This window comes from Fragaria vesca, linkage group LG4 (assembly GCF_000184155.1).
Source record: "Fragaria vesca subsp. vesca linkage group LG4, FraVesHawaii_1.0, whole genome shotgun sequence".
Classification (NCBI taxonomy): Eukaryota; Viridiplantae; Streptophyta; class Magnoliopsida; order Rosales; family Rosaceae; genus Fragaria; species Fragaria vesca.
The window spans coordinates 22,736,018-22,758,327 of record NC_020494.1 but is presented as its reverse complement, the minus strand read 5'-3'; the positions used below and the strand labels follow the sequence as shown (position 1 = coordinate 22,758,327).

Sequence of the window (22,310 nt, the reverse complement as noted above, 5' to 3'; positions counted from 1 at the left end):
TGCTTTTAAGGCTTGACTTTAGTCTCCATGAATTGAGAAGGCTTGGCCAACCATCCATGCGAAGGTGCGCACGCCTTTCTTAGTATCCAGTAATAACAGTATTCTGTGGCATCCATGATATCATCCAGCAAGTTTACAGATCACTTTCAAACACTTGCATATTGGTTTAACGTGGAAAATAATAGAACCTATATGTTGACAGGTAAATATGAACCCAACATCTAGATGAAGCAGCTTCCAAGCACCAACAAGTTACAGTATTATAAGCACACACTTGGTTTTAGTTGTTATGGTATTCAAGAATTTGGAGAAACGACATAATGAAGTCCTAAACTTGAGTACGGTAACAAAAGCTTCACTTTTCACATAAAAAAGAACAAAAAAGTTTCACTTTAGAACTACTAAAGAAATTAGGAGATATTTAAAAGGCGCCAACTAGTGTCTAGCTTTTGAACATGCCAAAATTCTAGGAAAAAGCGAGTACGAAGACAACCAAAAAAAGGCAAAAACAAAAGAGTTCAAAGAGGGGGCCAAACTAAGTGAAAAGAAAAATCATAGTATACAAAAGAAAGGTCTAGTCACATTCATATAAGAGTAAAATCTCAAACCCCATTTCAAGCATCCAGTCCGCCTCACCAATAAAGTATCTCAGAGATCACAATCTACCAATTCAAACAGGTAGAAAAGTAAATGTAAATTTCCCTCCTTTTAATCTCTCTCTACTATTCTTATATATATGAGAAAAGTGTTTCAATATAAGCTACTTTGCATAATCTTACTAGAGACCACATCACATATTGGGGTTAGGGGCATACATGGGAGCCCATGACCAATCTCGATTGGTCACGCATTTGAGTAAAAAGTGTAGTTAATTTAACAGTCACTAAAGATACACCCGACAGTCTCTCCCTGTTCCTTTGACTGTGAGTTTTCCCTCAAATTCAGACCTCAAACATCATCTATCACCTCTCCATCCTCGGTTTCTGACCTCACAACATGTCTTGGGGTGCTCCTCTACATATGTTTTTTCAGCTCTGCCAGAGATGGCAATGGGGATGAATCAACAACAATGACCATCTCTCCTTGAAACGCTAGCTTAAGGTGTAGAAATCTAAGTTCCTCTACTATTCCACGAGCCACTTTCTCACTATGTAGCAAATCACTAGGGAAGACTCGATAAAAAAATATAAAAAAAATTTATAAAAAAAAAAAAAAAAAAACCTACACTGAATAACTTGAATAATCATCATGTCAATATTACAAAAATCAAAGTAGATACAAGTAGACGAATCGGACTACTTTCTTAGCTGTTGAAATCTAAATATTGAATGAAATAAGATCTCTGTGATGGCTAACTGAGACGAACAGAAATAAATTGTTACCTTCCAGAAACCCTAGAATATCCGAGTCGACCGCCGCGGACGAATTGTATAACGGCCGGATCGAACCATCGGGAACAACCGCCGGAGCTGACTACCGATTCGATCACCGCCGTCAAACCGCCATCAGATCCAGGACTACCGATCCGAGCGAATCGATCTATATGCCACTATTCTCTGACCTCTGCAACTTCTCGATTTGGCTTTATGAGAATCCGAGTACCGTTTTTGCTTATATATAGTTTTGGACCTTTGGGGTACTCTCTCAGGCCATTGGGCTGGGCCTTCATTCCCAGTTGCGGTGGGCCTGCAGCGCTGTTTGGGCCTGCGCGTTAAAAGACCTTGATAAAGAAAGAGACTGTGAAACCACCTTCAAGGCAAAGAAATAAATAAACATTTGGAAAATTGGGTAAATAAATGTATTAGAATTAGACCAATTTAGAGGGAAATAATAAACGTAATTACCAGAATTAGCCCACCTATTGGTACATTCAAAACAATAAAATGGCACTTGTCAAGTATACATCACACAGTATGGTATTAACTGGAAAACCAAAACTTGCATAAGCCATATGTACAAGTGTGTGAGAACCCACTTTCGATTAGGCAAATAGTACCCATCGGTATAAAGAGCAAATAGAGGAGCTCAAACAAGCAATACAGTCATCAATTAGTATGAGAAGGAGAAGGTCCAGTAAATTCTTCGTGCCTTGTCCATTGAAATACAAGAGCGTGCATATTTGGTGCCGGTCACATATCTGCCACGGACCACAGATACGCCTCTGCCTGAGTAGCTTGTTTCTCGTTTATTTGCGTGAACAGTTTCTTCTCAAATCCTGCAACACGGAGCAGCAGAACTTAATTAGTCCGACAGAATAGCACCAAAGGCTGCGTAATGGAAAACTAGAGTTTACTGAAAGTAAAGAAAGATCTAAATGCAGAGTGGATAACCAACCATTACTGCGATCAACTCCATCCCAATGTCTCCCTGGTTTTATACCATAACGATTTGGTGCAGCATCTAACCCTCTTTTCAACCAGCTATGATTAGGAATATCCTGAGGGATGATAAATCCAGATTCCTTCATTTTATCGCTGTCCCCTAGGTTCGCAAGAACTGCTTCAGGAAACTTTTTCTGCATAAGCCAGGAAAACAAATGCCAAAAAATTAAAACAAGCACACTCTAGCATATACATGTCCATATCAGTACAATTTCAGTGGTTCTAGACCCTAAATGACTAATTTAATAAATTACCTTCACCAAATGCGCCATAGGGTCACCCCATCTTACTTTCTCCTTCATCATTTTGTCAAGTTCTGGATCATCTCTGCAAAATAAAAAATGCAGCTATTAATACAAATAAGAAAAAGAGATTGAGTGTGCTTATCTGCACCATTTTTAAGAGTTTTGGACTACAACTGAAACTTGACATAAATTACCGTCAAAAACTAGACCCTTTACAAAGCAAAGAATTACAATGAGTGGAACTAAAAGAACCTTACAATGGGTGGAACTAAAATACAAAGGATTTCAATGTGTGGCTAGTCCTAAGGTTGACGATAAGAACAGCAAGAGAAAGAATGGTATCAGGAAAGGATGAGGAATCCCATAGATCAAATCAAATCAAATCACTACCACTAAAAGTAATACCAGCAAAAAAAAAAAAAAAAAAAAAAATAAATAATAATAATAATTTTGTTAAGAGGACGTACGACATGATACTGGATTGTCAACCACTTAACAGAAACAACAAGAAACAGAACTCTCTTCACAAGGATCGTAAAGGGAATAATATCAAATCGTGCAATGCTAACACTCAGGGGCCTATAACATAATCTTTGTTAGCCAACTCAGAACTTACCTAGTCCGTGCAAATGGTTTCTCCTTCTCACGTTCTAATGCCTCCAGCGTAGCTTCAGCTTCCCGCTTTTGAGCCAAGCCCTTACCCCATTCAACCTTTATCTCCTATTACGTGAAAATACAACAACAACAACAACAAAAGTATAAGTAATATATGCATGGAAATCAAGCTTAAATTGAACCATAACACAACTAATCACCCCACGATATCTCAATTGGAGTATATGCCAGTACTAAAACTAGTGGTGAGAGAAGCCGTTATAATATACATTACTTATAACAAATCATGAAAATCAAGCATGACCTCTCACCAAGTTCCAACATACCTTAGGCTTTTCATCACGTTTCTTCTCTGATTTCAATTTCTCCTCCTCCGACATGCGTTCACCTACAGCATGAGTAGTTCCAGATAAAACATTAGAATCCTTGCAAGTCAAATATCATTAACAAAACAAGAAACGAATAACTTCTCCTTACCTGTTTTCTTATTACGAAATACATTTGCTGCATTTTGCCCAGTTTCAGAAGGATCCATCTGTTGAAATCTACAAAAATCAACATGTGTTAAGTCAGAATAGTTAACAATTATCTCTCGAATAAATGTGAAGAATCAATATTGTTTTGGCAATAATCCATTCTACTGCCATGTTCCTCAAAATAAATAGAAAAACAAACGGAGTGACAGGTCTTCAAAAGAAAACAAAATCCAACGCTGAACAAAATGCAAACTACATTGCACAAATAAAACATCATTGAGGAGCATGAGTGAGATGAAAATATACTCAATTTCATATCATAAGATAAATAATGATTATATTCATCTACTAGCCACATATATGTAGACTGGCATAAAAGGTTCAATTTAGGTGGCAAACATGAAAACAAGGTAGCTATGGCTTCATCATGACAATTTCAGTCAATGCCAAACTACATAACCTAATTAGTAAAGTATACTTCATTCTTCATGCTCAGGGTGCAGCTAAGAGAACAACTGATGCTTACGGTTTCATTCTATGTACCCACCTAGCATTATCAAAATCTATGATTCATCGTCATCCTTAGTTTTGTCCCTTTAATATACGTTTCTATCTTTTATATATGATGCATATAAGTTACCATGGAAAAACAGCATAAACAGAAAATGGCTTACCAAAAAAATACAGTTCATAAACATTGTTGCAGTTGCAAAAACAGATGTATACCTCAACTGCTCAGCCCTCTTCTTTTTAGAAATCTCTTCGCTGATATCTCGGCCAGATATCAAACCACTTTTTGGCTTCTCTTTTACAGGACCTGGAGATGATTGCTTCTTTTTCCTTGGTGGAGAAAGATCCGCATCACCATTGATCCTACTCTTCCTCGGTGGAGAAAGATCTGCAACATTGTTCTGTCTCTTCCTTGGTGGAGAAAGATCCTCACCACCATTGATCCGTCTCTTCCTTGGTGGAGAAAGATCTTCAACATTGTTCCTACTCTTCCTTGGTGGCGAAAGATCCTCAACATTGTTCCTACTCTTCCTCGGGGGAGAAAGATCTGCAACACTGTTCCTACTCTTTCTCGGTGGCGAAAGATCCTCAACATTGTTCCTACTCTTCCTCGGTGGAGACAGATCTTCATCACCGCCCCTTCTACTTTTCCTCGGGGGCGAAAGGTCTGATCCCCTCGAAGCCATCCCAGGCTCGGGAGAGGGAGAACGAAACCGCTTCCGCGGAGGCGACAAGTCAGCTTCTTCGGAGCCTTCTCTTTTCAGAGGGACTTGAACCCAACCACTGCCATCTTCAGATATAGCATCATACGGCCGCCGCGCTCTCAACAACTCAAGCCTCCTCATCCTCTTCACCTCAATGTCTTCATCCACCAACGGCTTCTCCTCCTCTTCGTCTCCCGAATCTTTCTCATCTTCTCCCTTGATTTTCACCGGTTTCTGCCACACAGGATCTTCATCCACCACTCTAACCCCCATGGCCTCCGTCCTGCTCTTCTGCTTCTTCTTCCTCTTCTTCTTCGTCTCGTCCGCGTTGTCACTAGACTCGTATCGTTTCAAATACTCTTTGAGCGATTTCGCGGAATCCGCCATTGTTGATTTTGAGCAAAACCTAACAGAGCAAATTGAGCTGTGACTAACTTTGATTCAACGAAACCCTAAGTCTCGGGCCTAAATCAGAAACCTAACTGTGCGCGACGAAATTGAAATCCAAATTCCTACTATTAGTTCTGTTTGGATTCCGATATTGAGAGAGAAATAAAATCAGAAGGAATTAGGAGAGTACGTACCAGGTCGACGAAGGGAGAGTAATGGCGACGATGTATGAAAGTTTTGGAGAGGAAGAGAGAGAGCTTATAAGATGTTTATGGCGGTTGGGTTGGGTTAAAGGGCGGTTGGGTTACTTAAACGGGCCTGGAATTGGCGCTACATTTCGGATCCAGTGGGCTTAGACTATATCTTTAACTGATATTTTTATTTTTTTTTCTCAAAAATCTAAAGAAATAATAGACCCTCGATAATTTTTACTTCTAGTATGAGACGAAGGGATTATTGCTCGAGAAATTATGTATACATCACTGAACGCCCACGACACACCGCACACTGAATATAGAAAAGTGAAATTCACACATCTTAAATTATAATCCACACATTCATTGTTTTTAATAACTTATTTGTCTTTATATGATAATGATTACTAAAAAAAAAGGTGGGTGTGTGGATTACAATTTAGGTTATGTAGATTTTACGTCCCTAAATATATCATCATTTTGTAGAAAAATATAAGAACATGATTGATTCAGTTGAACTGGTCAAATTTAATGATTAGTTACGACTTAAGAGCAAATTATATTAATAACAAATTCGAAACATGCAAGGCTGCAGGTATGTAATTTACTTTTTTATGATTACATTGTAGAAATTAAACCTCGACCTAACATATCTAACTATTTCGTCCAAAAAAAAAAACCACATCTAACTCGAATTGAATTTGAGAAGGGAAAAACACGTGTGATCATGAGAAAATGACATAGGAAAACTACAAAAAGAGAAGTGTCTAGAAGGAAATGATGTGGAAGTGAATATCAATCGCTCATTCCTAGCTTTTTTACAGGCCCTAAAAAATTTCAAATTTTTTTTGGTAATGTGGACCCGTAATTGCCACAATTATTTGTTAAGAATGTAAAGAAATACAGTTGAGGCTAAAGCCCTACATATAAGTGTCCAACCTGACTCTCAGCTCAGTGCGAGTGACTCACAAGCTTGGAGCAACACTTCCCTCAGATATAACAAACTTCTGTCATCTCCTTCCTGCATCTAGAGCAATGGCCACGACGGCAACGGCGTCGTTTTCGCTGACCAAGATTGCTGGCTTCCCTCCTTCGTCTCCAACTCGGAGTTGTTCTAAGGTTTTGGCTGTAAAAGAAGGCCGTGGGATAAGTGGTGGAATGGCTGTGAAGGCCAGGTTTGGGTCTTCCAGAGGTGGAGCTGGAGTCTTGGAGCGCCCCAAGTTTGACCAAACCCAGTTCGACCCTTCTACCCAACTTCAAGAAGGTATTATTTTTTCCCAAACAATTGCGTTGATGTTTATAATGGCTGTTAGTTCGATTAATATTCTGGTTTGTTCAATTAACAGGAGGAGATATTGGACGACTGAAGGACAAGAGAGGTATTGGAAGTGGAGATAGTTACAGAGTTTTGCTGATTGATGATGTCCAGCATACTGAGAAATTAGGTAATTTCATACATACATGTGATGTAGAATTTTCATACTTGACTAGGAATTGATGCAGCTCCTAAACTTTACTTTCGTGGGGAATTGTATATTAAGCTGGTTATATGTGTTTGATCTGTTGCAGTTGCAAAGGTGTTGCCCCAAGCTGTTCCATCTGTTACCCCTGATGGGGCAAGAGAGCTGTTTCATAAATCGAGGGAAGATGGCGTCGCAGTTGTTGTTGTTACAGTAAAGGTATGTTCTGGTGTTTGCACAGTGATGAATTATATTTGGGGAAACTGATAGCAGTTTTAAAGGTTCTCTTGTCTAAGGTTAGTGATTACTGATTTGGAACTTAGTTATATGCATTTTAAAGCCTTCTGGTTAATAATGAAACTCGGATATTATCAATAGAAGCTAGAGTATGCTGACTATGATTCTTAGTCTGCTACACTGGATACCTTTTCATCGTAACATCTGGAGCTGAGGGAATGATGGTTAAAGCAGTCTCATCCTAGGCTAGTTATGTAGCTAAAACTTAAACATATGCTGATTTCAAAGCCGAGATTGTCATTAATATTGCTTCAAGCAGTTGCTAAGATCTCCTCTCGTTCTTTCTCCTTGTTTGAATTGTTACCGGATTGAGTGTTTGGGGCTGAAATGGAAGTATACAAAATCGATTATTGGTTATGAAATGACCTTTTAATCGATTTTGCATACCTCTAGGTAGGGTGCTGGTCATAGTGCTTCTTGGTTCTGGCAGCTATAAATGTTTAGAGCTGTGAAGACGTTGGTATAAATTGCAAAGTTTGAGTCTTGTTCATAAAATGTAGTTGTTTGAGGTCACAGTTTATGTTGTCATTGCCTGAAGCAAGAAGTTACCTCTACGCTTTTACGTTTGTGTTGGTGTTGATACAAGAAAGATAATGACTGACACTAAACTTTTGATTCTCAGGAACACGCTGAGTTTTACTCCCAAATGATGATACGCGGCGGGTTACGATCATCAATCGAACCAGATTCAAATAGCTTATGAAGTAGTCACCATAAACTCTAGCAGCTGCAGCTTAACAGCTATGTTTAAAAGTGGCCCAATTTTGAAGTTATAGTGGAAACAAAATTTTGAAGAAGAGCAAACTGTCAGATGACCTGAGTATGTGATATTGTATTTATGTACTACATTTTCAGCAAGAATGAACAGAACTTATCAGAAACTATGGGATGAATGTATTGTTTGCATTGCATGTTAAACCATTGATTACAAACCTAATAATCTATGTTACAAGTATCTCCTTGTACCTGTAGAACTAAACGGACACCAGTTTTCCTCACAATGGCTTTCAGAGTTTCAGATGGATCACTTCCTTTCGACACTAGTGTTCGAACTACGGAAGCATAAGTTCCACTGGAGTATAACTGTTTATAGCTACCACAAATGCCAGATAGCTTCACATACAAATAGATTACTTGACTCATTCTGAGCAAAGTATTGTGATGGTGATTCTGTTAACAAATAGGAACGTTAGGACGACTACTATTCTAGAATTCTCACATACAGGGATTGAGGTCTATCCATAATCATATTCCAGCATTAGCATCATGCGCAGAACCTTCTGTTTTACTCATTTTCAGAAAGTCTTATGAATAATTCCTCATCAGTAATTGCTCCCATCTCCATTGCTCTTTCAAGTGCGCTTTGCCCTCCTCCATCTTGAATTGATGGGCGTGCACCTCTGTAAAGATAATGTCAATACACAGCACTATTAAGGACAACCCAACCGAAGATATTAATCTTCCTGAAATAATTCTGATAAGAAAAAAGAAGGCGTTAAGAGACCCTCCTAGCCCAACCCTAATCAAATAACAGCAGAATACATACTTGACAGGCAACCCTAATCAAAAATTGTGCTAGTTTTGTTGTGGAACCAAGCATCCATTTTTATATTTTCGATTAGATTATAGGCTCCTCATATTTCCCCAAAGGAAAAAAATATAAAGGGATTTTCTGGTCCAGTGAGATTCTGAAAACTAGTTTATGCTGTCATAAGAAAAACAGTTTACGGATATGTAGATATGTTACCTTCCAAGTAGAAACTTCGCCAGCGAATTTTTTCCACTGCAGATACAGTGGTGTAAAGGAGTCCTTCCATGAAAATCACGCCTATTTATGTTGGCACCAAATTGCAGCAACAATTCAAGCATCATGGCATTGCCAGAGTGACAAGCCAGATGCAATAATGAACAACCTTGAAGGCAGTTCCCTTGATCAGTGGAAGTCTTGATTCTCTCACATGCTGAAGGATCGTGTTGATTGCTCTCTATTGGGGGAAAACTCATCTCTGGGTCTTGTGCATCAACAGGGTGATATAATTCATTGCCAACCACCTCATCATAGGTGGTGTCAACGATATTCATATCTGATATCGCGATAAGCCGATAGACTTCTTGCAAGTTACTAGTCTTTACTGCTTCCCATATTGTTGCTGCAAGGACAGGTGCAGCTACATCTCTAATGACCATCACTTTCTCTACATACTGGTTGGAAAGCAAAGTATTATTCTTCAGTAACAAATACGATTTACTTTATTTTTAGAAAGAACTTCACGATAACAATTATAGCCACCCTTTTTTAATCATACCAGATAAAATAAGTTAAGGGTGCCAGTGAACACTAGAAGGTGACAGGAAGACCAATGCAGAACCATGAATATTGGAAGATGATAGCAGGATATGTTACGGTATTACAATATAATGACAAACATTTTACATAAAGTTGGCTCTTTGAGATTCGCCACTCCTTTTCATTTTCTTTCTAGAGTTATATGCATGTTCATAACACAGAAATGAGGAAAGAAATTAAAATGGATTACCTTTGCTTGAATGTAAATTTCCTTATGCTGAATTGCATCTTGGGGGCATGGTTTTGAAATTGAAGCCCTAATGGCATTTGAGCCATCCGAACTGCACCGGAAAGCACATACATAGAAGGAAAGAATTAAACCAAACTGTTTCTTAGCGTCTCAGTTGCATCGAATGTTTTTTCATGTGTTATAGTTGCACCAACATAAGAACTAGACCAGAAGAAAGTTTTGTGGACTAGTTAAGGGATAGAATTAGATTGTCAGCTTTATTGGTTATGTGTAGTATTTGATTATTTTCAACATTTTTCATTCTACCTGGGGCTTCCGAAACTCCAAATCCTCAAATTACATGTTTCTAGGTTCCATAAAGTACTTCAGTGTAGAAACCAATAATCAAAGGTTTCCAATATATAAACAAGCTTTTGTGACATGAACCACATGATGGACAGCCTATCGCAAAACCGGTGGATTCTTACCTTTCACTTGGGAGTAGAAGCTTTCCCTCCCACACTGAATTACAGAAAGCATTACCCAAGTTGCGAAATAAGTCCACAATTGTCGGTTCCCAAATTTTGACATCTAACGTTATAGATCTCACCTGCAGTAATTAGAATGAAGTACTATTTACATGTGGGATTTCAAATGGGAGCTCATGGTTAAGCCGGTTTATCATATATAGCTGCTTAATCAAAAAAGAAACTCAACAAAGGATTGATGAACACAAAACCAAATTAATCTAATATAGGATATTTTACAAAGACAAATCAATTAATTAATTGCATGCACCAGTCAGCAACAGGAAAGTATAAGGCATGAACTTAAATATACTGAAAGCCAACACACATATCCTTAGAGCAAAAAATTTAAGCACTCAAGACAAAAGAAATATTTTCACACAATTCCACTTTTGTCACACTGCAAACAGATGCAAAAGCACAAAGGTATTCATAAGTCATAACCACAGACCAAACATAGTAGTACTCAATTTTTCATATTTTGCGCACCTTTGAAACATGTACTCCAAGATTCCGATGAGCACCAGAACATTCGATGCATAACAGTATCCCAAGATTAAGAGATGCCCAATCAGGCTCAGGACTACTACACTCTGCACAAAGACCATTTCCAGGGATTCCCCTAAGAGCAGTAGAAACAGAATCAACTCTATTGAATTGTAAGTTATGTAAGCTTTCACAGCTAGCTACTCGATGAACATCACCATCATCAAATTTACTATTCTCGAGATTCGCAATCCCTGGATGTGGCTGCAATAGATACAACAACTTTGTTAAGAGGGAACTTAAATACTTGCATTATCAGTAACAGGCTTCAGAATAATGGACCTGTTCAAGAAGCTGAGAATTCAGCAGAGATGTAATAGCTCCTGTTATTTTGTTCATCCAATCCATCCTATCAGCCTCATTTTCAGCCTTGATCAAAACAGAGTGGATATTGTAGAAGTTACAATGTTGCCCAAAATACTTTAACAAGCTAATTTGTTGTCTGAAAATAAATAATGAGTCCAAGGGGCAAACAGACAAACATAAAATAGTAATTATAAGAACCAATATGCATTATATGCTCAAAGACATGTCCAATTCAATAGTGTTTGCGTTTGGGCATTCAAATATGTTCTTGTCGACAATTACCATTACCATTTTTCCTCTACCCTAAACCATGAGGCACAATGTATACAATACAATAGTATCTTAACCTGTTATGCAAGTTTATATGGTTGATGCCATCCTAATCCCTTACCTGTAATGTGTACGTTTTCAATGGGGATATTATTCTGAAGCAAAGTCGGAGGTCTGTATCTTCTGCATCCATCTTAATTGTTGAGGTGCGCAGATCAACAGTTCGGCAGCCCAGAATGTTTTCATTAAGTGATGATGCCCTATGTTTTGAGCGGAATCTCCCGAACACACCGCTGTTATGTTCAGTTGAACGTGTAAAGTGATGTGCTTGAGATCCCTAGTATGGTGAAGGATGCAAGAGAACAAAAAATCAGGAGTCTATGGAATGGCCATTTAAAAATGTTTCAAACATAAAGAATCCAAAATACAAACTAGTAATAAGGAGAAAAATGTACAAATATTTGATGTTTTGCAAGAAGTTATGTCCTTGCTTTCTCTTCTTGTTGTGTTTAGATATGACAAGGGATTACAAAATTATGACAATGAGAAAGTTAAAATAATATATATTCTCTATATATTATGAGGTGGATGATTTTCTACTGGGGAGTCGATTAATTGAGTTCATGCTTCATTTTAAGAGCATTCTTCGATTATCCCTTTATCATAATTCATCTTGATTGGCTTGAAGCTATGAACTTATGGTATTGTTTTTCTCCCACATCCCCAGTTTCTGTATGTTCAAGGATAGATGACCTCTTGTATATTGTTACTTGTACCCGCTTTGTAATAAAGATTAAATTTCGTAAGAAAAGGAATCTAACCCACCATGGGTTTGGTACCCTTGATTCTGTAATAAAATAAAGCCCCTTGACTGTTCAGTACAAAAAACCTCCTCTTCCAGTCTCCCCTCAAATTTGACGATCGTTTCAGGAGATATCCTTGCTTGACTGTCTGTGGCTAAAATATGAAATGAAACAAGAACTATGTGAGGAGGAGGTTCTTTCTTAGCCAAAAAAAAACACCATTAATTAAGTGGCATATAATTTTATTTGGAATTCAGGTCCAACAACACAAATAATAGGAGACTATAATAAGTAAAAAGTAGAAATCAAATCAAATAACCATATATACATATATATATATGTATATACATATATTAAACAGAAGCGTAAATCAACAATTCAGTTACCTTCCCATTTTCAAGGTTCTGCATGATTGGTTCTACATTTTTGTATGAAGACAAACCAAAGGGACGATGTCCTTCAAGCCCTCCAGAAGCCTCAAAGTTACTGAAAGCTCGTATACTATCCAGCTCAGCTTGTGTCCTAAATTCCTGAATCCTTTTGTGAAGTTTATCTTGTTCAATAGTTGCCTGTTCTTTAGACTGTTGTGCATATGTTAACACCTGATTACAGGTAAAGCAACCATTTGTCAGTTGAAAATCAATATTATATCTCCCAAAAGCTTGAATTTTGTGGATTTAGTGATTGGAAAATATTGAATATAGTTGATATATATGTATGTGTGTGTGTGTATCAAAATAGTAATCATTGAAGGTTGTGCTTAAGGTGATAGGGAATCATCACTAGGTCAGGATCATTAAGTAAGGAATCGAACACAGAGAAGTTTCATTATGACACACTTCAAAAATTGTGAAGAAAGAAGACCACATATGTAATTGACATGTAATATTGAATATTTTTTTTTTGGCAATATTATGGATTAGACCAGTATTTCCACGGAAACAATTAGAAACCTACCTTTCCTTCATGAAAACCTCAATTTTTTGAAGAGCTGATATTTATATTGTCCAGAAGTATTAGGTGATAAATGGAATCTATACATACCTGGTGAATATATGGCTCCATTTGGCTCAATAACTCATATCCCTAAGCCATAAAGAAAATGATTTTTTCAGCTGTCTATATGACATAAATTCAAAGGAAGGGAACATAACATCTAATAGTTGCAGGAACAGACCAGCTTAAAGTATCTTAGATGACCATCCATGATCGCACTAACAGATTCCAAAAATTCATACTTCTTTTTTGCTTCAATATTCATTAGGGAATTTACCTGCAGTCCTTAAAATTACAGTAAGAAGTCATTACAAGCAGAATGGTTTAGGAAAGAAAAGGTGTGACATGTAAAAAAGAGATCTGCAAATATAGAAGACATACTAGGTTGAAGCGGCCTTTCTCGAATGCTGATTTTGAATTTTGTAGATCCTGTCAAGGGATGATAAGACAGGTACAGATATAAGAGAAAATTTGTCTGGAAAACACCAAAGAACTTATGATATTACAATAGCTAAAGAAATCATCACAAGCATTTTTTCTTCATTAGCTGGTAAAAACTGAATTGACAGGAACAAACCTCCTCTAGTTCAGAAACAATGTCTCCCCGTGTATTCTTCTTCAAGGATACAAACTTTTCCCGTGACTGGCATGAAATAGAATTTTGAGCAACTTGATTAGAAACAAACCCCAGTACATGAGATGAAAGTTGGATCAAATGGAAAACAAAACAAGAAGATCTAAATAGAAAAGATAAGATGCAGGAGTAAATTTGTGCTTTTACTTGGATAAAGTGCATAAGATTATAGTCAAACCCCAACATGCAGAATGTATTGGTTCTTCCTTCTTACCACAACAAAAAACTTCACTGGTATCCTCACCTATGTTTTTCTAACCAAAGGCAAAGTAGGACTTCTCCTTTCTCAGGACAATAGCTATAAAGTACAATAGTATATATTAAATTAGGATAGTGTTACCCGCACTCCACAATGGTCAATCTATACTCCTGTTTTATTTATTTTTTCATTTTTTAACAGCCTCCCTCATTTCAATGGTCCAAAGTAAAGGGAGGATTAATATGGACAACTGAAACAAAAGGGACTGTATATTGACTATCATCATTGCCTTGTATCATTAAGTACAAATTCTGACTATATTAACACAAGTACAAAGTTTACATTGAGATCTATAATACCTGATCATAAACATGTATTGCCTTGTCAAAGCGGCGTCGGGAATCCTGCAAAATACATGCAAGCAAAACAAAAGTTTTAAGAACATATCATAGCCAGAACTTCTATATTCTACAAATACAACTGTCAGCCAAGGTGAGGCATAGTTTTACCATTTTCAAAGAATAAGCAGAAAAAGTGATAGAAAGAGTTACCTTTGCATCTTGCAGATCAACTGTCATAAAGTGCATCAACCGATTGACTAGCACATGCTCTACCTGTAAGGCATTAGATTCAACCGAAAAGTAAGAACTTCAAATACAATATTACTAGTAATACAATTCCTCTTATCTAATTTGTGTTATGAATGGTTGAATCCACTCCACGACACCACATCCTACCATTTGGATTGACCATTAATACAAATATAATTTTTCTTTTTGACACCTAGATATTCCCCAAATTCCCTTTGTGGAGCGATGCTTGAAAGTTGAAACTGAGGTCTCCTGCCTAAACCTCCAATCTTTAGGAGGCACGAAATTCTAGCAAACAGCAAATTAGGTGCCTTGAGGGGGTCTGAAACCCAGATCACTTTACAGACATGGGAATGACCATTCCAGAAAACCCTCTTGTTAAATATTTGAAAATAATAATGAATAATAATATTAATAATAATAAGAAAAATACTAAGAATTATTCAAAGCAAGTATGTTTCACTTTCACCAGTTTGAAAGATTATTGCAATTGATTGACAATCTGAGGACTCACTTGGGTGCGAAGAAGCTCTTTATATGTAGCAAGCTCTCGAAATGCAGAAATGAATTTGGATAGTACTGGACCTGGAATAAATTTCACAGAACAAACAAGTTACACCAAATCTCTTCCATTTGGTCATTTCAGGTTCACCCAAGTTACACCAAATTTCTGAGGAAGTAAAGGCGGATATGAATGAATGCCAACCTCCTATTGCAACACTTATAGGATCATCCAGATCACCACCAAATGCTTCCAATGAATCTGCGAAAGTGGTGTCGCCAGCACATGCTTCACCAAGAGCCGCCCTGAGAAAAGAAAAAAAAACAAAACAAAACAAAACAGGGAGAATCAAGAACTTGATCTGCCAGTAACTGTAAAGCTTAAACTATGAAGAACAGACATGGATAAGGATTAAGGATAAAAATGAAAAAGAGAATGTTGATTGGCACCACTTATTTTCTAACCTGATACTTGGAAATAGATATATCACTTACTTTATAGGACCAACAAAATAGATGAGGAATATCCGAAGGCACTTACACAAACTTCTTACACCCTTTTAGAAGCTTCTGGCATCGGTCTTTCAACTCATCAGCTGTCTGTTCTAGATTACATACCTGTTGGACAATGAAACTTAATCATCTTTATACCACTGAACAAAACTAGAAAGCGCCAACAAAATCATGAACCCTATGTCATCAGTGCTGTGTATCTACATAACTATAGGTAAACGAATGTAGAACTGCATTTCATTCCATCTCCGACCACTATTACCTCCGAGCCCTTTCGCCGCAACACAATCTTCCATTCCAAGCAAAACAACCACCCACATAAATACACAAGTAAAGTTTCTCACTTTCTCTAAAAGTTGACTTTCCCCGGCTTCATAGTTTTCAATTCAATCAAACAAACCAACATGGTACTACCTGGATTGTTTCCTAAGCTACCGGACCTTAAAACTCAAACACCAAAACAAATGTATACAAACGTACGAGTGTGTCAAAGTCCAGTTGTTTCTTTTGCAACCGAAATGTCGGCTCAAATCATTCCATTTACTTCAAAACCATAATCATAGCAACCCAATATCCGAGAGAGCTATTCATAGGATAGTGCAATGATTTCAATTCCAAATTCGTGTAACTATAAAGATGGAAATTCATTTCTACAAACCCAAAATCCGAGAAGATATAGGAATAAGATATAAAAAATACCTGCTTCTGAAACATTGGGGAATCTTCGAGCTTGATAAATGCTGCCATTTTCGCGCGAATTCAAAATCAGAGATCCAATCTATTTATTGTCTCCGTATTTGGGTCTCTCTCTATCCAGGTAGCTTTGAGCTTTGTTTTTCAGATCGAATTTGTTGCCATGGAGTTTGCTTCTTGCATAATGCAAATTTGCGGGTGAGGTTTGTTTGGTCATTTCAGTAAGTTAATCAATATAGCAGATCGCGCACACTTTGAGAGAGAGTCACGAGCGACAATAACAGCTGGAAACTTAGACGGTAACATTTGTGGTCAAATGTTCCCAAATATGTCACATAATCTATGGTTTCTACTTTGTACTTCGATTTGCAATGATCTGATAAAAGAAAAAAATTTATCGAATAATAAGAACGTTGAAGCTTTGCTGATAAATTCATGTAATTTGCAATGATTTTTGAGTTCTGTCTGTTTAAGAAGTTTGTTGAAAAATAAGAATATTTAATTTTGGCTGAAAAATTCGTGTGTTATATGACTTATATCAATTGATTTTTGCTCAAATCAAGCGAGAATCGTAAAACCAAATACAATTAAGATTTTCGGTTTCCATCAATTCGATAAGTACTTAAAAATCATGATTTGATGATAGAAAAAGTTTGGTTGAAAAATAAGAACATTCAATTTTGGTTGAAAAATTTGTGTGTTATAGCAAGAGCTTCTCAAATTAAACAAGAACCGTATAACCAAATTCAATTAAGATTTTCGAGTTCTATCAATTCGAAAAGTACTTAAATACCGTGATTTGATGATACGACAAGTTTGGTCGAAAAATAATAACATTTAGTTTTATCTGAAAAATCCGTGTGTTATAACCAGAGACTCTGGTTTAAATCAAGCGTGAATTCATTGTAATTTTTGAATTCTATTAGTTTGAGAAGTACTTAAAAACCATAATTTAATAGTAGTAGGAAAGATTTGGTCGAAAAATTAGTGGGAACTGGGAAGAAAGCACATAGAGATCTAGCTCACTGTAACAGTAGACCACTCTCCCGCCCAAAACCACGAGAACGATAAAAATGGCGGCCAAACGGTGGATCGACGGAGACGAGACCGCCGCCGAGATGCTCTCTAGGGTTTCATCAGAGCGACCATTCTTGCTTCTTCCGCCCCTCCACCGCGTTCCTCTCCGCGTCGGCAATGTGGTCGAGCTCGCCGGCCCCTCTTCTTCAGCCAAAACCCAGATCCTTATTCAGGTCATGTTTCTTTCTTTAATCACTGTACAATGTAAATTACTCTATATTGATGGGTTTTTGTTTCTATCCAATTTAGGCTGCTGTGAATTGCATTCTTCCTAAGGAGTGGAATGGTGTGCACTATGGGGGTTTGGAGCGTTTGGTCATGTTTATTGACTTGGACTGTCGATTCGATGTTACGCGCCTTTCGGAAATGCTGAAGCACAGGATCATGGAACCCATTGGTAATTGTTCATATGGTTTTATTTTACTTCATTCACTAACAAAGAATACAACTTTTCAATTGATGTTGCTGAAATACTTTGTTTTCTATCATGTTTTGTTTTAGGGTCAATGTATGATCATGAGGAATTGTATGCTGCGTGCATGAGTCGGTTCTTGTATGTCCGGTGCTACGACAGTCTTGAATTTCTTGCCACTCTAAAGGTGATGAGAAACTGCTTTACTCGATATGAATTTCCATTTAGAGAGAAAAGAGTTAAAAACATTCTTTCAGACTGTAAAGCTATTCTTTTTGTTAAGTGGATTCTTTGTCTTTGGTGATACATTACAGACATTGCACCATCGTCTGAAAAGAGAAAAAAAGATGCATAATCTTAACATGCAATTACTCATGATTGACAGGTATGTAGTGGAATCTTACCTCTGCATTTCTCTTTTCTTTTTAATTCATGTTTTCCTGATTTACAGGTTATATGAACTAAATCTGAATTCTATTCTCATACTGCCCGACTCAATTTTACAGTATTGGGCCTTTCCAGTGGGTAGATCGTGGATCAACATTTTTTCCGTTGGGGAGTCATAACAGGTGATCAATGTTATTGTATTTTTATTTTTTTACATTTTCAGTACGAATATGAATAATTTATATAGTTACTTTTGTTCATAGCAGAGTCGGTTCATCTGATTTGTACGCTGAAGTCTTTTTTCTGTTAATAGCTTACCTACAGCCTTATCATAGTTGGTTAATGTAATGTCATATTATCAATCAGCCTCTGCATCAAACTTGTATAAGCTTGTTATAAGTTCTTACGGCTTGCATCATCTTAGGGCAACAACCGAAGCAAATTGTTTGTGTTGTTGAGAATACACCAATAATCTGATGTCAATCAAATTGTGCCTGTTTTCATTTGATGCATCTATCCATGTATTTTTGACTACTTGTGTTCTTAAATATCTCTGATGTAAATAATTGACAACTTGATGAATAGGAAATGCCTCTCTCTTCAGAGTATTTCAGAAACTGTAGTTCAGGAGATTAAAAAGCTTCTGCTGCTGCATCCCTTGATTGTAATAGCTACAAAAGAAATCGTTTTGGATAATGTATATGGCATGGATGAGGCCAAACAGTGAGTTTCTTGGAAAGCTCAGAACTTTAACTTTGGCTATGATTTGCTTTCTAAATGTCTGTGCTGGTTTTAGTTGTCAACATATTGTACCGTAATCCTCTTGTAATTGGAATTCCAGAAATAATTATATGCTGGAAGAATCAGGTGGAAGAAGTATAACAAGTAGTACTCAACGACTTCCATACCGTGAATTTATGCCACCCATCTGGCAGGTAATTGTCATTAACAGTTGCTTGGTATATCACCTGAGGAATCTATGTTTAGCTGTATCGTAGTTCTTATTTGACAGTCCACTAGTAACAACTGTTGCGTTATGACTTGAGTAATTGTCAGGAATGTGCAAGACTTGTACATGTAATAAGTTCGTTTGCTTTTTGCAGTCATTCATTACACACAAGATACTTGTACGAGCTTCAGGTTGATGCTTTTCTATTTATGGATTTTTATTTTTCCTAAAGTTTCTTCTTGCACATCATAACAGAAATCGTTACTGCTTTATGTGATTAACAATATTATCTATTTCCTCCCAGATGATCTTCTGCCCATTAGACTTGATCAAGAACATTCTCTTTATTTTTCGGAATGGTTATTGCCGTCACTTAGCTTCCAGGACAAGTTTGTAGTGAAGGATGTAAGAAAATCTCCACCTATCTCGTGTCCTGGTGACTTCACGACTGTCAAAGTACTCTTTGTTGGACTAATTGGAGCATCTGGTTTTTCAGGCTGGTATCTTTATTGTCTCATGATTCGACTTGGGGAGCAATGGAATGCAGTTTCCTCCTTGTCTCATAATTTTCGCGGAGCCAGCATGAGGTATCTTGTGATATATTATTTCAGACTTTCAACTCTTTGATGGTACTAGTGTAAGGGAATCTGGGCTTTGATTAGTTTTTCATTGCAGGATGTATACCAAAGGAAACAGCATTCAAGATAATGAAAGTGCAGATTGATTATCTTCCCTTTTTGAGGATTTGTCTCAGTCTTTATGTGGATCGACCTCAGATCATAGCGGAGTACTAGAACTGTAGCTCTTTGAGATTGTGTAAAGTGATCATTACTTGTACATTACATATACTGATATACAAGACCTTCAAACTCATATGAATGCTAGATAGTGAAACTTCTTTATTGTTTGATCTTTTTACTTTGTATTGAAAAGTAAGTAAACGTGTCTAATACAATGAGAATTGAAAACTTGAGTTCTACGTACACATCACAAAGACAGCATCAGTAAAGTCAGCTATGCTTTCATATGCCATTTCTTTCTTATTACAACAGTCTTCAGGATGGTAGGCACTCTCCACCAGAAACTCAGAAAGTGCTTGGTGCATGAGTGAAGTTCTCACCCCCACAGCATACCAGACCATTACTCGAACCCACTAGTTGCAAACGTAGATCCGGTGGAAGCGAATATCTGCTTCACTCGTGTAGAGATTTAATGTAGGCTTTTTGTGAACAAACATAGGAAAGAATGCGGCACACCAATTTTGCAGTTCTGTTTGAAGATTTCTTGAAAGCTTCTTGAGCGCTTTCTTTGGCAAATTTTATACAAGTTTTCCTCCAATTTTCATCTCAACCTCAACCAATCTTTCATTGTAGCTTCTGATTACATCTGGGAGCACCGATTCAACCTTGAGCTGGATGAACGCCTCCTCCTGGAATGGCTAGGACCAACTGCTCTGCGTGATTGATTTTGTGGTGGCCGATTTACAGATTCCCTTGCGAATCGGATGAAAGGAAAGTGTTGTCTGCCATGTTTTCAATCTGCTCCATCACTTGCCAAACACGATCTGAGGACACCTCCATTATTGGGAACAAGAGCGGGAGCATCATTGCTATTTACGAACCTCGACTATCTCTACCAATCTCTCTAGAGATTTCTCCCTCCCATCATGTAGCTCCACTAGTGTTCAGAGCAATGCGCTGTCTCACCAACTCTAACGGACTGACTCCTCGTTGAGTATAAGGTGAAATTTGCGATTATTATCTAGCATACGCTAGCAGGGAGGTATTTGATAGAGCAGCGAGGATGACATCGTTTAAGGAGGTGGTTGACCGTTTGTTTAAACAAAGAGATGACAACAGAACACCCTTTCAACACAAACCAGCCGCAGCTGAGCCGAGATTGGCACTCTCCGGATGATTTTCTCTATAATCTCTTTAGGTAGGTCGGATCTCGCCATTGAATTTGGCCTTCGATCGAAAAGTGTGGACTGTGTGTGGAGGAAACTAGGGTTTTAGTGGCGGCTCTGAAGGTGTTGAGGCCTCAGGGTTTGAAGGGAAAAGGAAAGGAAGGGCTATATAGTTACAAAATATCTTCTGATCAGGTGCAAAGCACGTGAGTGTTCACTGAATTGGGCTGAAGGTTCTGGGCCTCATCAGAAGGTAGGAAGAGACTATTGAATTATTGTCTTGTGGCCAAGTGGCAGAGAGATTGCTGCTAGTCGTTGCTTTGACTTTTCAAAATATCCATTCTTTGACTTCATGTTATGGATCTTGGATTCAACAGTATCGGGATCAATTCCAAGTAAAATGACCAGCATAGAGACTCTGGATCTGTCCCATAACAAGCTCTCTGGGACAATACCACCTTCATTGGTTCAGCTCAGCTTTTTGTCCAAGTTTAGTGTTGCAGACAACCAGTTAGAGGGGGCAATCCCTACAGGAGGTCAGTTCATGACCTTCCCGAATTCAAGCTTTCAAGGGAACGATCTTTGTGGCTTCCATGCTCTCTCTTGTCCATTAGACTCCAAGCCAGAAGAAGTGGATAGTGGACCTACTGGAAAATCATCAAGAGTAGAATTAGAACTTGATGGGGTGTATGTAGGAATAGCTGTAGGATTTGTATTTGGAATCATCTGTTTCATTGGAACAGATAAATATGTATGGACTTGGAAGTTCTAACTGATGTTCCCCCTTGTTCCTTGTGGAAGGGGTTAGGGCAAGGATTCTAGTTTTCATTATCTTTGTGTAATTGCGTGTGTTTATTTGCCGCATTTTATTCGTATGGCTTGAGAGTCTTGAGTGCAGTATGAAGAGGATTGATAATCAACATAGATGCTTGTCTGTTAAACTAATTCGTATAAGATTGTGGATTGGAGGAACTGTGAAATTGTTTACAGAATAAAATTCCATATTACAAATCTATGGATCATTCACTTCGAAACTCAGATATTTTTTAGAAAAATTTCAGTTTACTCCCCTGAACCTTAGGTCTAAAATCAGTCTAATACCTAATCTTTTTTTTTAATCAGTTTCATCCCTAAACTTTCAAAATGACATCAATCTCGATCAAAATGACTAAAATAGCCCTTGTTAATCTTTTTACCTCAATTTTTTTACCCT

General features: G+C 37.5%; 5 protein-coding genes across 5 annotated transcripts in view; 3 read left to right on the top strand and 2 right to left on the bottom strand.

Moving 5' to 3' along the window:
• On the bottom strand, positions 1–5,545 carry LOC101299469 (BUD13 homolog). The gene is made up of 10 exons (XM_004297718.1): positions 5,516–5,545; positions 4,444–5,337; positions 3,719–3,786; positions 3,568–3,629; positions 3,243–3,346; positions 2,636–2,708; positions 2,335–2,515; positions 1,845–2,215; positions 1,383–1,704; positions 1–103 (listed from the first exon to the last, which is right to left on the bottom strand). Exons 2-8 carry the CDS (start codon positions 5,316–5,318, stop codon positions 2,130–2,132), a joined length of 1,449 nt encoding a protein of 482 aa, XP_004297766.1. The 5' UTR covers positions 5,319–5,337; positions 5,516–5,545; the 3' UTR covers positions 1–103; positions 1,383–1,704; positions 1,845–2,129.
• Positions 5,546–6,460: 915 nt separating this feature from the next.
• LOC101299180 lies at positions 6,461–8,201 on the top strand. Its single transcript, XM_004297717.1, has 4 exons — positions 6,461–6,779; positions 6,862–6,960; positions 7,085–7,194; positions 7,895–8,201. Exons 1-4 carry the CDS (start codon positions 6,551–6,553, stop codon positions 7,973–7,975), a joined length of 519 nt encoding a protein of 172 aa, XP_004297765.1. The 5' UTR covers positions 6,461–6,550; the 3' UTR covers positions 7,976–8,201.
• On the bottom strand, positions 8,160–16,527 carry LOC101298885 (ADP-ribosylation factor GTPase-activating protein AGD4-like). Its single transcript, XM_004297716.1, has 19 exons — positions 16,373–16,527; positions 15,702–15,778; positions 15,366–15,466; positions 15,174–15,244; positions 14,621–14,683; positions 14,429–14,473; positions 13,814–13,879; positions 13,618–13,665; positions 13,418–13,513; positions 13,285–13,326; positions 12,627–12,842; positions 12,263–12,394; positions 11,559–11,774; positions 11,144–11,230; positions 10,805–11,065; positions 10,277–10,398; positions 9,810–9,900; positions 9,020–9,474; positions 8,160–8,672 (listed from the first exon to the last, which is right to left on the bottom strand). The coding sequence occupies exons 1-19, from the start codon at positions 16,418–16,420 to the stop codon at positions 8,558–8,560; spliced, it is 2,352 nt and encodes a 783-aa protein (XP_004297764.1). The 5' UTR covers positions 16,421–16,527; the 3' UTR covers positions 8,160–8,557.
• Positions 16,528–17,306: 779 nt separating this feature from the next.
• Positions 17,307–19,711, top strand: LOC101293780 (DNA repair protein XRCC2 homolog). The gene is made up of 10 exons (XM_004298572.1): positions 17,307–17,616; positions 17,693–17,840; positions 17,945–18,042; positions 18,170–18,240; positions 18,362–18,424; positions 18,828–18,965; positions 19,084–19,177; positions 19,346–19,382; positions 19,496–19,596; positions 19,688–19,711. The coding sequence occupies exons 1-10, from the start codon at positions 17,440–17,442 to the stop codon at positions 19,709–19,711; spliced, it is 951 nt and encodes a 316-aa protein (XP_004298620.1). The 5' UTR covers positions 17,307–17,439.
• Positions 19,712–21,497: 1,786 nt separating this feature from the next.
• The window catches only part of LOC101293485 (phytosulfokine receptor 1-like), a 3,956-nt gene continuing 3,143 nt past the window's right edge, over positions 21,498–22,310 (top strand). The window contains exon 1 of the mRNA XM_004298571.1: positions 21,498–21,848. Within this exon, the coding sequence (XP_004298619.1) occupies positions 21,498–21,848 (351 nt within the window). The remainder of the gene's footprint in view (positions 21,849–22,310) is intronic.